Source organism: Amblyomma mixtum, chromosome 1 (genome assembly GCF_055824585.1).
Source record: "Amblyomma mixtum isolate Tamu chromosome 1, ASM5582458v1, whole genome shotgun sequence".
Classification (NCBI taxonomy): Eukaryota; Metazoa; Arthropoda; class Arachnida; order Ixodida; family Ixodidae; genus Amblyomma; species Amblyomma mixtum.
In genome coordinates this window covers 300,590,063-300,606,261 of record NC_143012.1, presented here as the reverse complement: position 1 = coordinate 300,606,261, position 16,199 = coordinate 300,590,063, and the positions used below count along the sequence as shown (strand labels likewise).

General features: G+C 42.8%; 2 protein-coding genes across 4 annotated transcripts in view; both read right to left on the bottom strand.

Annotated features, from left to right (window-relative positions):
* The window catches only part of Ndf (Nucleosome-destabilizing factor), a 99,912-nt gene extending 99,711 nt beyond the window's left edge, over positions 1 to 201 (bottom strand). For both annotated transcript variants that reach the window (XM_089566595.1, XM_089566596.1), the window contains exons 1-2: positions 147 to 201; positions 6 to 42 (exon numbers count right to left, since the gene is read on the bottom strand). In XM_089566595.1, the coding sequence (XP_089422721.1) occupies positions 6 to 42; positions 147 to 181 (72 nt within the window). In that variant the 5' untranslated portion in view covers positions 182 to 201. The remainder of the gene's footprint in view (positions 1 to 5; positions 43 to 146) is intronic.
* Positions 202 to 1,965: 1,764 nt separating this feature from the next.
* The window catches only part of Spt7 (SAGA chromatin modifying complex subunit Spt7), a 28,150-nt gene continuing 13,916 nt past the window's right edge, over positions 1,966 to 16,199 (bottom strand). For both annotated transcript variants that reach the window (XM_089566591.1, XM_089566593.1), the window contains exons 5-9: positions 15,351 to 15,472; positions 11,835 to 12,019; positions 9,091 to 9,324; positions 5,973 to 6,119; positions 1,966 to 2,074 (exon numbers count right to left, since the gene is read on the bottom strand). In XM_089566591.1, coding sequence (XP_089422717.1) covers positions 2,062 to 2,074; positions 5,973 to 6,119; positions 9,091 to 9,324; positions 11,835 to 12,019; positions 15,351 to 15,472 — 701 coding nt within the window. In that variant the 3' untranslated portion in view covers positions 1,966 to 2,061. The remainder of the gene's footprint in view (positions 2,075 to 5,972; positions 6,120 to 9,090; positions 9,325 to 11,834; positions 12,020 to 15,350; positions 15,473 to 16,199) is intronic.

Here is a 16,199-nt window from a genome sequence, read left to right as displayed (position 1 = left end):
ATTACCTTTCCGGGCCACGGGGAAAAGCCCTTCATTTTCGCCCTGAAAAGTGGAAAGGTGACATCAGTACATTCCATACTATAATAAAAATTAACATCAAAGCCGGCAAACAGCTTCGAAATGCTGGGCTAAACAAAATCTCTCACCACACAGGGTCACCGATGTTATACTTCGTCGCCATGCTGGACGAGGAGTATCGTAGAGGCTGACGGGATTGCAACAAAACGAGCACGCTTTTGTACAAAAACAACTACACGTTCGCAGTTTCGTAACAGCCTTTGCCGAATATAATACCAACGATACCACCACAAAAAACCATAAAAACAGTCTGCTACTTTGAAACGTCCTCTTTTTATTGTAACACGTTGTTACGTTGTTGTGCTATACATTGTGCGGTATTATTGCATCGAAACCAGAACCAACGTGAGGAGGGACGTGACTTTAAAGAAACAAAAATTACCAAATTTTTTTTAAAGTTGTTTTTGAAGCGTTTTATGCATCCGTTTGTATGCCTCGTCCTTTATGCTGCCTCGAAGTTTCGTTGCTGAAATCGACCGAGTACTGTAAAAATATTTTTCTCGTGAACCAGGGCGGATTTAGATTGTGAGGAAACTGGGGATCGCTCGAACATTGGGTGTGTGTTTCTCCGTTAGTGTTTTCTGGCTCGATACCTTTCGGAGCAGATTTCGTCTACTTTCTTCTACTTCTGCTTTGAGCCCGTTTATTTAGGTGCACTATTAGAACCACAGTGCAGGTCAAGACATTCTCTGTATTTATAATTTGTGAACTTTTAATTTTCTTGAAATTTTTGGATATGTCAACGGACACTGCGTTGCAAAAATTCTAAACCCAAATTTGCGCTTTGCGGGGAAAAAATATGATTGTCTTGACCTGTCGCATGCCAGTAGGGCTCCCACATTTTCTTAACTCTGCACCTTTTCACAAGACTCAGTTGAAAAGCATACATCATAAAACAAATTTCTGGAATATAACAGTAAAAATCTATGGAGTAGTTATAAAATTATTTCTAATATCTGCAACAAATTTCATGTGAATACGTCAAGAAATAAAAATGTTTTCTGAAACCACATTCCTCATTAAGTTCCAGAATTCCACAAGGCTTCTATGCAGCTGAAAAATTATTTCCGGTGATTAAATGCTGCATCATGAATCATGACCACAAGGCAAAGATTTGTTACAGCTTGAACGAAACTGGCTTGCCAGATAAAGCTGACTTTAGTAGGCCATTTACCGGTGCCATATCGCACACACTCAAGCCAAATTTGCGGCTCGCCAAACCTGTCTTCCTATTACTTTGCAAATAAATTAGCCACCGAGAACTTCCGACAAGTGCTGTTTCACTATTTCTTCTATGGAAGCTAGCGAGACCAGTTGAGACCAAAGCTTTTGGCCACAAAGGCGGTATTGATTTACTCTGTTCTCTGAGCGAAAAACATAGAGTCAATCTAAAGCAGCATTTAATTTTGAATTTTAATTGTAACCCTGAAATTGAGCACTTTGCTAGCAGCAAAAAGCACAAAGAAACCGTATGATTTTTGCTATGGGCAGACACTATATACACCTTTCCAAAAAGGGCTCCCTGGGCACTGCCATATTGTTCCCTGGACTGCATTGGGCACCTCGTGCTAGCATGGTGGAAGCAGCGAAACGCCTCCTCTCTGGACTGCTGGAAACCGGTTCCGCCGCCGCTTCCACCGTGCTAGCGCAGTGCCCACTGCAGTCTAGGGAACAATATGGCAGCGCCCAGGTTGGAAAGGTGTATAGGCAGACACTGAACTGCACATGCATGGCAAGTTTCATGCCTGAAGCCAGTCCAGTCAAGCCTCTGGCAAGCTGTGTACGCAAACAAGCTACTCAAAGTTAAAGCTAATGATTTTGTGCAGTAGGTGGCTTGCAGTGTTTCCACACTGACTGATCCATCAAAAAAACGTGCAATATAGCAACTCCATTACATAATATTTTTTATTGTGCTTTATTAACAATTTGTCAGGTTCCTCGATTTTATTTTTCATCGCCACATCAAAGTCATGTGGAGCTGCTTCATACCTTCTTTCTGCAAAAAACAAACAAACAAAAAATGAAATAACAGCGATAAGGGCCAAAATCACATTGTTCAAAACGAAGTGAAAATATAATATTTCTGCTAGTGCCAAGAGTACTCATGCTGGTTAATAGCACGTGCAAGGCAGTTCCTAATGAGAAAGACTTCACTTCCAATGTGGTGGGAAGGCTGTCTTCTATATGATTATTCAAATGAAGTGAAGAAAGGAAGCCCAAAGCTGAAAGCACGCACTCAAGTGTGAAATGCCACTGCAAGCAGATTTTTCATTTTAGGTAAAGTATGCTGCCACTTCAGTGGGCAGAGACCAAGGTGGTACGCATGCTTGTACCAGCAAAACATGCTTATCCAATAGTACAAATAAAAAAGACATGTGTGCTCATGCACAAGCCACACGCCACAATGAAAAATTATGAACAATGTGACTGTGAAAGCACTGAAAAATGATGAACACTAAGTAACTATCAGAACAAGGAATGCACAGGAAACTTCACAAAAAAGAAGGGCATTAAGGCACCACAAGAGATTACAATAAAAAAATTTTAAGCAGTGCCTGCTCAAATTAATCAGAAGAGAAAACAGGCAAAAATGAGATGCTGTGCATGATGGTGGCACTGTGTATGCAGTGCATTCAATGAATTATCACAGGCAGAAAACCTTTCTCTCAGTGGTCAGGCATTATGCAACCTTTGTTTGTATACAGATAACACTGCTGAAATGCAGTTGATCTGACATGCTGCAATAAAGTAGACTGCAAGTCTATTCTCTAGAAACGTGACAATCAGTAACCTTCTACCTGTTGCAGTCATGTACAAATACCAGAGACACACTGAAACTGAAAAACCGACACTGAATAAAAGGTTTCACTATGCTCATTTTCTGAACAGTATTCCTTGTTCATCAACACCAGCACACGGCCTTGCCCTTTCCTGTTCAGCTTCTTTTCCATGGATGAGTTCACCAGATGTGACTGAATCATTTCCAAAGAATTGCGATGACATGAGTGTTTCTATGATGTGCGTGACTATCTGCAATAATGTAAGTGCGCTGTCTTGAATGTTCCGGGCCTTGTTCAAAGAGAGTGCAGCTGACAGCTGTAGCCCACAAAACACCTAGTGCCAGGGTTGCTACTGTTTCCATCGAGAGGCATTTTTTTTTTGTAAGCACCAGATCAGCCAGGAAACAATCTGTCTGAGTCTTAGCCTGCTTGTCCTTCCTCTACGCTGTTTCCCTGCTTCAGTGCACTGCCGCGCAACATCCGGTGGAGACGCTGGGTATGCAAATGGCTACCCTCGCAAGCTACTACACCAGCACAAGCCAGATTCCAGTGTATCCGATACTGAAGAAGTCTGCTGAAAAAATGCTCCAGCACCATCTGCCAATTTCAAGGGCTGCCACCACAGCACGGACTTCTCTCAGGAAACATATTGAGAGCAAGAAGCACGAGGAACTCCGCCACAAGTTCTATGAAAATCCCCATGGAATGATGAACAGTGACCTTTGAACAACCATAATTGCGCCCTACCTTCAATGGCTTCACATACAAAGACCACAAAAATGGCTTCACTGATCTGACCCCATAACAGTGCTTAAAGATAACCAAACAAAGTTGAGACATCCTTTCTTTATGTTGGAAGACTCCACATGAATGCAGTATGACAGTCATGAGACTTCCCTGAAAACCTGGAATGAACTTAAGGAGGAAATACTAAAAGCGCTGCTTGACAGAATAGAGTTGTGTAGCTGTGTAGCTGCTTAAGGGGGGACCCTAGTCTTGAAAAAAAAATTTTATTATGAAATTTTCACATAATAAAATTATGTTATGAAATTTCAGTTATGAAATTTTCAGGCCACATGTAGTTTTGTGCACTGATTTTAGATATGTTATTTAATTTTGTGTAAAACAATTCCTTGAGCACTTGTGCAATTTTTATGCAAGTATTTTGGGAAAAGTTTTGCAGAAAATTTGCTGCAGGAAACTCGCTGAAATGCATGCCATTGGTTTCTCTTGACACCAAGGAATGCAATAATGGTAAAATTATCATCCTGGCTATCACAGAACTTGAGTTATAGAGTTTTGAAGTTGTCGCCTCAGAAATGAGAAGAAAAGTATGTATTCCTGTTTCTGAAGTGGCAGCTTCGGTACCCGATAACTCAAGTTAACCGATACCCGATAACCCTTATTGCATTCCCTGGTGTCAAGAGAACCCAATTGCATGCATTTCAGCGAGTTTCCTACAGCAAATTTTCTTCAAAACTTTTCCCAAAATACTTGCATAAAAATTGCACAAGTGCTCAAGGAATTGTTTTACACGAAATTAAATGACATATCTAAAATCAGCACACAAAAATACATGTGGCCTGAAAATTTCATTACTAATATCTAGATTCTTTTCAAGACCAGGGTCCCCCCTTAAAATACATATCCCACACGTAAATGAGATTACCATAGCTAGGACCCCTAATTTTTTGTAATGCGACATTTTTCATCTCAAAATCTTGAACAACAAAGAATCCGTAGTATTCTGTGGAAAATATAGCACACATCAAATGAATATACAAGTTTCTTATTTAAACACACTTCACCTACTCCAAATGTGTTTTGGTTAAAATCAAAGCTAGCTGTTGCAATTCAGCATTAGGAAGTGCTTGGTATTAGGCAGCATTAGGTTGCAATTGTGGAGGAAAATACTTGCATTACCTTACATGGTTTACTGATAGGGAATCAGAAATGCTTTTTTGTAACGAAAATTTCATTATGACTGCGTTCATTATAGTGGGGTTTGTTTGTGACGCAAAGCGGCATCAGTACTTTTAAGACTTAAGACTTAATTAGGAGAGTGCATTTTTGCAAGGGATACCAAGGTGAATAAACTATCTGCAAGAGCTGACTTTTGCTTGCTTTCTATTGGCGACAGATACCTCGTCACTTTTCTTGTGATGCAATGTCCTCTTTGCTGCTGCACGTAGCCCCATAGAAAGCAAATCAACATGATGTCTAGTAAGCTTCAAAGAACAGTAAAAAAAATCTCAAAATAAGGTCAAAAAGCACAAATAGCCTAATACCCCTGTCACACGGGCAAGTTTAGTGACACTTTAACGAAGTGCACTTCTCCAGAATGAGTGACACTTTCGGGGCGTGCTGCTACACGGAAAAATAAAGTGTCATTCGGTATTGATGGTGGTGACGATAGCTTTTCAAGTAAGGCACAAAAAATATTACTTTTCGCGCTTCAAAGCTTTAATGTACTGTTAATGTACAGTAGATTGCAAACTGCAAGCACTTTTTTTATGATTATCAAGGAGCTTTGTGCAATATTGTGACTGTTGCACTGTCACACCGAAACAGTTGCAGATGGTTGCTACCATGGTTGCTACGGTCACCATGCTAGCCGCCATAGCCATACCGCTGCGGCTGCCTAAAAAATTATTGCAGCTGAAAACAAGAATGTCGGAATATGTGCAGTATATATATTTAATGGCAACGCAAATAAGTTTACATGAACAAGAGGGCAAAAAAAATTTAGCTGCGTTCAACAAAACGCCATTTTTATTGCCGACGTTGTATTCTAATTTCAAAACGCTGCTACCGAGGCTATACACTTCGCCCCTCGGGAAAAGTGAAGTGAGTTCCTCAAACTCACTTCTTGCCGAGTGCGTTCAGCAGCGAGTGTCATTAAAGTTCATCGTGTGACACGATGCCAATGACACTACAGGCGAGTGTCACTCGTTGAAAATGACACTAAACTTGCTCGTCTGACAGGGGTATAAGACATGGATGCAGAACACATTTATGTTAGTTTTCCAGCAAAAGCTAAAGCACAAGTGTGAACAACCCTGTCATTTAACCATATGAGCGGTGAGGACCGAGCAAGTGCAAACAGAGACTCACTTCTTCTTGAACGGAGGCGGCCGGCCAAGTTTAGATGCATCCAGGGAGCCGGACTCCACTGTATCAACCAACGAGCCTATGCTTACTTCGGCAGAAAGTGGTGGTGAATCACTCACAATCACTATCTCTTCATCAGCATCTAGGTGCCTGCAATACATGCCAAAAACAAACAATATGAATATATAATGATGCGCAGTTCCTCTAAAAGGAAATCAGCAAGGTTTCAGCAGTGGATTGAATTTGCTGATGTGTCTTTTTTCAGGTTTTTGTTTCATATTCACCCATGTGTGTGCCAACACCAATGCACTTCTTGAAAAACAAATAATCTGTATTAAAAACACTCGACTGTTTGCATTTCACAGGCAAAGAGGTATGTAAGCCATATAGTGATTCAGAATGACATAAGCGCTGAGGAGTACACTTTCTACCAACTACAGAGGCAAACCAATAAAGAAGTCCGAATTATCAGCTTTCAGCAGTCAAGTGGATAACGTAAAAAAGTCTGGGTGACCTGGCGAATGGTTACAGATACTAACACCAGCAAGAAAAATACAAGGAAAGAAGGAGAAGGCACCAGCAGTTTATGGTTGCTGTGCTGCCACCTTCATTTGCAATTATGGCCATACAACAAAATATGCTCAACTTGTTGAAGCCGTGTGAAGCCAGCATAACAGCTATAAAAATATGCATTTTACAAGAGCAGAAGGGAGCAGCATGCGTTTTTCACTTTTACAAATAGACTACATTTACAAAGCAGCTATCAAGTGTGCACCCGTCCACTCTGTTTCAATGAGATAGTGACAAGCCCAGGTGCAAACGTATAAAGCAAGAGGCTTTGTATATCAAAAAAGCATGGCAACAACTAAAACTGCAAATCTGCCGGCAGTTTCTTCACAGGAAAAAGAATTTATTTCTAGATGATATGTAATAGTTTTTCAGATTGAAATGCACAGTGTCTACCACTACATATATTCGTGTATTTGTTCTCCGCTGGATCATAAGCGTGTTTTGTGATGCCAGCGTAAGTTGAATGCATGCATCAGTGCTCTGATGCATCTATGCTATGATAAGCAAAGGTAGCTTTAGTCTCAGAACTGTCCCATTAATCTCTCTGTCTCGTCCACTATCTTTTCTTTCATGTCCTGATCCTTGAAAGAAAGTTAGAAACAAACACGACTACGTAGTCCCAGGACTAGTCCAAGGAGTAAGATAGCAGAAGTGATATACAGAAACAATTTGTCTCTTAGGAACTGACAAAAACTATCCAAACACTGCAGCTTGGTGACAAGGCACAAGCATGCCGCTGCCACTGCTCTAGCACTGCTTGAACACCATGTTGACATATTGTCTTTCAGCCAACCACCAGAAGGAGGGCTACAAGCTCTGGAACATCACAATTTCACAATGCTTTACACGCCACCTTTCTACATCACACTGATGTACAGTGTAAATGGAAATTGAGGTAGGTGACAAGCTGAACATATTACTTGTTCTCTGCACCTACACAGACATCGCTTCAGGACATTCTTCTGCACTACTAATTAAAACAAGAGTCAAACAGAAGAAAGGACGATACAAGTGCCGTCAGTCTTCTGTCCATCTCATTCTAAAAGGACATCGACGGTAACTCAATCATATTTTTGCCGCCGCGGTGGCTCAGTGGCTATGGTGCTCGGCTGCTGGCCCAAAAGACACGGGTTCGATCCCGGCCGCGGCGGCTGAATTTCTTTGGAGGAGAAATTCGAGGCCCGTGTACTGTGCGATGTCAGTGCACGTTAAAGAACCCCAGGTGGTCGAAATTTCCAGAGCCCTACACTACGGCGTCTCTCATAGCCTTAGTCGCTTTGGGACGTTAAACCCCATAAACCAACCAACCAACCATCAATCATATTTTTGCACTTCATGAAACTGAAAACTTAAATGTTCTACAACAGCACTCTGCAGCTGAGTATGCGACCTACCTCTTCCTTGTGGTCCAGGATTTGTGCGAGTTTCTAAAAACTCGCCATGGAAGTCACCGACGAAGAGTCTATATCTGAATCTAGTTGCTCTACTGCTTCTGAACAGTTTAACTCTAAGGCGACAGCCAAGCAAGATAGGAAGAATTCAAGAAAGAGGTTACAACGTGCCCAAGAAACGGAAGAACAACGAGAAGAATGACTGCGGAAACGACGAGAAGCCAAAGCAGCTAAACGAGCTGTATCAAGTTCAGGAGCTGGGATTAGACAAGCTAAACGGAATGAAGCCAAGCGGAAACAACGTGCCCAGGAAACAGAGGAACAACAAGAAGAACGCTTGAGAAAACGACGAGAATCAGAAGCAGCTAAGAAAGCCACTTCAAGTTCAGAATGTGAGTCCAACAGTGCTATACGGAATGAAGCTAGGAGATGAAGACGTGCCGAGGAAACAGAAGAACAACGGGCCGAACGTCTTGAAAAGCGGAGGTGGAGAGGCTTTCGCAACGAACCAGGTTTAACCAGAGCTAAACCACAGCAATATGTTACCCTTTCTTTAGCTAAAGCTAATAAAAGCTCTATTTTCAGTTACCTCTTTGTCATTAGATCATGGTAGTCTATGAATACAGGCCAAGTTCAATTCGTCCTCAGAGTTAAAGGCTCCCCATACTATGAACTCAACTAAACAGTAAGGTAACTCCTTACTATGAACTCCACTACACAAGCAGCAGAAATAATGCGGGAAAAAGATATCAAAATCAATGCCAAGGGAGACTGAGAGCTGCGCAGTGCGGCCGTGGGCAGCACAGACAGCGAGGCATCATGCCGGCCACTCGCCTCCCAACTGCTCCAATCTCGACGACCGTCTCCGAGACAGGCTTACACTGCCCTTTGGCATGCTGCTAGCATCAGTATAGTATGACATGCACAAAGACAATGCATTTCTTTGAAGGAACCACGTTGCGCTATAAAAAAGACAGCCACAGGAAAAAGCCAAGGAGACGGAAAGAGCGCAAAACAATGCATTTGTCGACAATCTGCTGGCCAAGATAGGCCTAGTGTGACCGCGCCTTCAGCTTAGTGATCATGGGCCAATTGCTTTATAAAACAAAAGCTGAATGCAGACTGTGGTGATGTTTTCGCTTGCATACTTGCATACGCACCCTATCGAGGAGGCAGTGGAGCCCTTGCGGTGGCCTATCAGCAGAGGGTGCTGCTGCTGCTGTTGCTGCTGAGCAAGCCACTTGGAAGAGTCATCATCCTTCAGTGGCACACCCTCGAGGCTCTGCAGGGCTCGGTGCAACTCGTCCATGGGCGCCTCCTCCACCTCGGCCATGCTCTCGTCCCCATCGTCCAGGGTCGGGAAGTGGACCTCACTCACCGGCTCCTCCTTTACCCTGTCGGTCAAAACAACGGCCAGGTTCACTATGTCATGGGCACACCCACTATGTGGCATACTAATTCATGCAGATGTGAAAAATAATGCACAGTAATCATTATAGTTACAGTAGATGCCTATTAACTTCCATTAATATGATTCTGTATGCTTCTTCCTAGCTGCCTTCATTCCTCCAATATCAGTTAGCAGCTGTCTAATTATGTATTCACCAACATGAAGTTAAATTACAACCTGAAGCTTTTCACACTTCTGTATTCTTAAATGTATGTAATAAGTTCTATTGAAAATAGACATAACAACGACACCACACGTGAGTTAATGACATCCACCTGGAATCTAGATGGTCACGGGCAGGGCATGACATGCAAGAAATAGCCAGTGGACTCCAAAGCAATTTACACGCAGCACAGGGCCACAGCAAGCCAGGCAGGCAGACGAGATAAGGAAGTTTAGGGAACAGGGGGCCAAAGGCCTTCGCACTGTAGTGGATGTATAGCGACCCCAGGAAGGAGGAGGAGCGGCGCCCCCAAACCTGTTATCATTCATCTCGGAAGTCCTCGTCGGAGGGGAAGAGTCGCAATGATGGTGACAGCGTCACTCACATGCAGCGTCTGCCACGCTTTTCTGCCACGCATGCCTTCACGGATTTCTGTCTACGGTGGGGTTTTTGCATACCAAGTCAAGTAAGCTCTCACATTAAAACAGAAAATGCATTGAAGCTGCATTGATTTGCCACAAAAATGGCACCACAGGAAAGTAATGCCGTTCTCGAAAGTGGCCATAATGCATGAAAAGTTTTTTTTTTATTTATAGCACTGTCTACATTTGTTAACTTAGGAGGGTAGATGTGTAGGCCAGTTGGTGAGACATGAAGGAGCTAAACACCGCAGCGGACACGGGACACCGCCCTGTGTCGTCTTCTTTCTCTGTCCCGTGTCCGCTGCGGTGTTTAGCTCCTTCATGTCTCCTACATTTGGTATTTTAACAAACCCTTCAATTTGTTTTCCTGGCAGTCCATATGCAATTAGAGAACCTAAATACAAAGGCAAAACGGTGTGCACAAAAAACATGAACGCTTTGCTTCAAATGAAAGCACAGCCTTTCAGAGAAAGAAATAAAACAGAAGGAAAAAAAAATCCAACCCTCAGTGCGCACTTCTGACAAAGAATTCAGATGAACAGACATACTAAACACAAAGAATTCCTTTTTGCACAATTCTCTGTTAAAAAGAAGTGCGTGCATGGAGCATGAAGAAACCCAGCCTGGTTCACAAGGAGATAACGAGTCTGTTGCTTAACCATTTATGGTTTAGGAGGAACTAACTACCTCCATACTAGGTAAGATAGATACGCCTTAATATCCTATGAAGTGTTACGGAAAGATAAACTTCCGCTAGTGATCCCAAAGATTTTCAGTGTATCTACAGCAGGGCGGACAGATAGTAAACACTCATCGACACATGTTCTGCAGGCCTGATGCAAGCACTTGTAACCTTATGCTTTCTTGCATAAAGTGCAAGGGGTCAGCATTTTGTTTGCACTGTGTTGTTTAAACCAAAACACAAATACATTTGACGACCGAAAATTTGGGGGCGATTTTTCGGACATGCTTGATTATTCGGACTTCTTCGTGGCACTGCGACATGGTTCATCGAGCCAATGCATAAGAGCACTTGAAATTCCGACACACCGGAACTGACCACTCGATTTTTCAGACCTCGTTTACACTCGCCACCAATATCCAAGCCGCCATATAAAGTGTACAGTGGAACATGATTAATTCGAACTGCAGGAGAGATTGAAAACTTGATCAAACAAAACGAAATTCAAGCTTAAAGGGAGCCTCTTAACTTGCAATGCTGAAATTCTACGCGAGTCGGCAAAGTGCGCCATCGTGGTTTCGAATTCGTACTGTTCTTGAATGTCTTCCGCCGCACGAACTTGGTTCCGCCGGCATGTTGGTAATAAATTCGTGATTTTTTCGGGTGAAATATGATTTTCCGGACTGCCTGATTTTTCGGTTGTTTTCGCGGTCCGTAGAGAGTCCGAAAAATCGGTCGTCAACTGTAACTTGTTTTAATTCAGAATGCTGAAGCAGGTCCCCATAACATTATGCATTATGCAGAGTAAATAAAAAAGGCACCCAATGAAAGCTCTGAATCCCCCTGAAAGCTATATTAGTGCAGATCTGCATGGCTACAAATATTACAATCACACTTTATGCTACTTGTATTTTATGCTAGTAGCTTTGGTAATCCATGGAGTAGAAATGGTACGAACTAAGAGTGGGACAAGGAAGACACACAAGGACTGTGCTTATGATGTGAACCGAAACTGGGACAAAGGAAGATTCACAAGGGCAGCACAGGGACAGCGCTTATCCTCGTGAGTCCTCCTTTGTCCCAGTCTCAATTCGCACCATTTCTACTCTGTGAAATCACACTGAACTCTTGTTTAATTGCACACAGGTGAAAATCAGCAAAAAATAAGAAATCCTTCCAGCACTGACTTGACTGGTTTGCTGTCATCAGATGAAGACCTCTTTGGTTGCCTGACTTGGAGGTAGTCTTGGTGCAGCTTGAGACAGGTCTTCAGCATGTGCTGGTTGTAGCCAATGACACGTTCATCAAAGTATTCAACCAATGTTTCAAGTCCCCCCATGCCCATTTCATGCAAGGCATGGTCCATGGGATCCTGTTGAATGGAGGTGAATTTCTTTGAAAAAAAAAAACTGAACAGCAGCAGCAAGATTAGCCAAAATCTGAAGCACGCAAGCACCAGGAACCATAATCTAAAATGACCACTTTTCGAAACACAGGCTACCCCCGGTATCTCAACCCTGCCACACATGGAAAAATCAGTTTTAGTTACTGCACACACTCACATAAAGGCCATTCCCCCCCAACTTTGCACCCAATAATTTGAAAAAAAAATTATAAAAAAAAAGAAAAGCCGGCAAAGAGCAATGCGTTTCGTGTGCACAGAATTTTCTCTGCCCAGTACATTCTGCAGTGAGCTAGGAGATGGGGACAGCTGTCTGCAACACTGCACGACCATGCCAAGGATATGTTGTTCTGTTTACATCTAGAACCGCTATCAAGCACAGGCTTCATCACTACACAGCACTGCCTCAGCACTGCTCAAATCATCTTATGTACTATGCATTCGCACCATAAAAGTCAAAATCATTTTCGGAGTGGTCACCTGCTGCACAAAAGCTAGAATGCAGTGCACCCAAGCTAGTAGCGCATTCCCTGTGACCGGTTGACAGTAGCACATCTCATTCACTGTAGCAATGCACCGTCTGCTCAGGGTCGTTAGGCCTAGCTTACTCCGCATCGAAGCGGCCATGGAAGGCGCTTTTTAACGAGCCACTGCTTATCATAATAGGCCTAATCTTGTTACTAGTTTACCATCAACATATTAACCTCACATTAAACTGAAGGTATGATTGATTTTCTCAAGTCTTCGGCAGCGAAGCGAGCGAAAAAGCTGGGCAGGCAGGAGTGGCCTCACACCGAGGGCTGTGTGTAACATGCTGTTCATTTGAAAAATAACTGTGGTTAGTCTGGAGCTGTATCATATCATTGTACAGATGTGGCTTCATCTCAATCTTAATTCTTATTCAAAATTAGTTGAGGTGATGAGACGTCTGGCAGTATAGCAGGCTCTACCAACCTCTTTCATTCCAGACGGTTTTCACCGGTCAGTGTACCAGTGCAGAAAGTGTAGTTTTGCACCGTATCATCCAGACTCCTAAAGTAATTAACTTCACAAAGAGTTTGCCTGTGCTAATTTGCCGTAAAATGGTGGTTGTCTCATGAATTGGGGGTCTCATAATAGGGGATCCATTGTGGTTACGAAAACTGAGTGTAAAAATGCCACTTCCATGTACACGCCACACTCCAATAAACTCACAAAAAGAAGTGCGACCATAACACAAAGCGTTTACGATATATCAGATACTTCAAAGAAATAATACCTCCAAGACTTATATAACAACTAAGCCTATTCCATGCAATGTTGCGGGAGTGGTCTATATTCATGCAAATAGAATTTTATAAAGATGCAATGCTGCTTTTTCAGACACAAACACAGGCGCTTTTTCAGCCCCTTTTGAAGTGATCTAAAGTGTTTATACTTTCCGTACAACTAGAATAACATCCTATTGGACTAGCAGGTGAACACGTAAACCTTAGTTATGATGTAGAATGGCATCACTGCATAGCCTGAAGAAAGTCTTCTGTACAGCAGTTGCTTGCAAACTTAAGTCAGCAGTCAAGATGCATATAGCAGAATTTAAAAGCACTATTTTCATTTTTGATCTAAGATGCTTGGAAAAAGGTGGGTTTTAATGCTTTCCTTATCTTCAAAACAAAGCAGTGAAAAGAAGAGCCACAGGAATGTGCAAATACAAATTTTGCATTAAAAAATGCTTTTCCAATGTTAGTAAGGTATCACAGCTGTGATTTATGTTCAAAAGCGGCAAATTTTTCCTCCCAGTTCTGACACCCTCTTTCTTTCTCCTTCTCATAGCACATGCATGTCTAATCCCAGTAAATACTTGCAAAACTCAGCGTTTCTTTTTTTTCTTCAAATTTTGAAATTTGTGCGGTTTACTGTGCGCCAAAGCTGCACAAGGGATATGTGAACCGGCTTAGTGGAGGGGTCCTGATTAATTTCAGCCACCTGGGGCTCTTTACTGTGCACTGAAAAAACACACAGTACATGTGCATTTTTGCATTTCACCTCCACTGAAAAGAGGTCACCATGGCCCAGATTCGACATCGCGACCTTGAGCTCAGCAACTGAACACCATAAACCATGAGCCGACACAGCGGGTTTTTTTCTTTAAGAAACACCGATTGGACATGGAAGGACATCCTAACAGTCAATGACAAGCACTTCTGGATCAAGGGCCTGCCTAGTTAAGTTGCTCTGTATAAGCTGTCACATACCCTCCTATACAGGGTTCTCACGCAGCTTCCACCCTCTCCGTTCGATGACGTTCTACGTCACACATGCGGTAAATCAGGACGTTCTACGTCCGCCGCTTATGAACGTGGGTGGCGCTGATGAACACTCTCAAGGTTAGGTTACTTGTAAACATAAATACCCCCGAAAGTAGAAGATTTGACAGCCATCGCCGTAGCTCAGAGGTAGAGCACCGGATGCGTAATTTGGAGGTCGTGGGTTCGGATCCCACCGGCGGCGTGTGGTTGTTTTTTCTTCTGCTTTTCTAATCAATTAGCTTTAAGCGATAACATCTTCAGTAATATTCTAAATTGATCAACACCACAAAATAAATAAATAAATTAAAAATCCCTCGTGCCCCTTGGTTTCTGTGGCTGTTGGCTTCTGTCATACAGGGTGAAGTTCGGCAGTCAAAGAATAAGCAGCTGTATTGACATCACAGCGCAAAAAAAAAAACTGCTGACAGGCGTAGATTTGAAGCTCTTGAGGCATACGAAGCCCTAAAATGTTGACAAACTGGTACTGCACAGGGGGCAGAGGCCAAACAGTCACTGCTGCATTTCATCTGCTTAGTGCAGCAAGAGGGAAGGGATGAAGTTTGGCAGCCTTTTCATCATAAGCATATTGTTTCACTCAGAAGATCTGCAGCGTTCTGAAGGCTGGGATCAACCAAATGAAAGAATGGTTTCAAAGAATGGTCTCAACACTGAGATGACATGCAAAGGCAACCAAGAAGCCTGAATGTACCAATAAAGCTGTGGATTTCTTTTAACCTCGAGTGATGCACATTATTCAGAGGGTATCTTTACAACGACACATAAGCCACACATTGCTAGGTACTCAAGTGATGGTGTGTGCAGTGACAGAGTGTATGCTGTTCAGCATGCAAAAGTAACACTGAAGAAAGGTGCACAGAATCAGCACGGCAGATACTACTACAAATAACATCAAGGGAAGCAAGGTTAGATCTACACTTGGGAAATAAGCGTGACACACGGGCAAATTAAAACGGAGCAAGAAACATCAGCTGCCAAGCATTAGTTGGACTTACCATGAACCCAGTCTGACCAGTCAGAGCTTCTCTGTCGACAAGCGTGCGCAGCTGCCAACACAGTCGACGATAAAAGTCAGCACAGACATCAGTCAAAATTTCCAGGACCGAGTTCCAAGTTGCTGCACAAAAAGAAGGATAAAAGTTGGCCTATCATTTGCTTCACTCTTCGTTCAATATCTCTGAGAGTCTGGTTTGGTTTATCAGAGTTTAATGTCCCAAAGCAACTCAGGCTATAAGGGACGTTGTAGTGAAGGGCTCCGGAAATTTCGACCACTTGGGGTTCTTTAACATGCACTGATATCGCACAGCACAGGGGCCTCTAGAATTTCACCTTCATCGAAATTTGGCCGCCGCGGCCGGGATCGAACCCGTGTCTTTCACGTCAGCAGCCGACTGCCGTAAGCACTGAGCCACTGCGGCGGGGCCTCTGAATGTTTTAATGGCAGCATCTAGAGAGGAAGCAACACAGGTTGTAAACTCAACTAAGTAGACCATACAAGAGAGCTATAGATTAATAAATATTTCTGGACACATGACTGATTAAACAAAGAGTAGATGTGCCGACAAAAGAAAAGATGGAGGTGCCATGCTTTAATTTAGAAAAATGGTTTTCCATCCTTTTACTTTCGGTGAACCCCAGTAGCCTTCAAAAGGTGCTGATGAACCCCGTGCATCTTGGCTTCCATTCCTTCCTACTTAACAGGCATCCAAAAAAAAGCATCCAGAAGCATGGTCCCTCAAAATATGCCCAAATTCTTAATAATCACTGGCTGTGTAGTATATTGCCACGTATCATTGTAGTGTTTGTTCATTCACGCTCAAGGCTGCAGGAAAGGGTTGTTATCA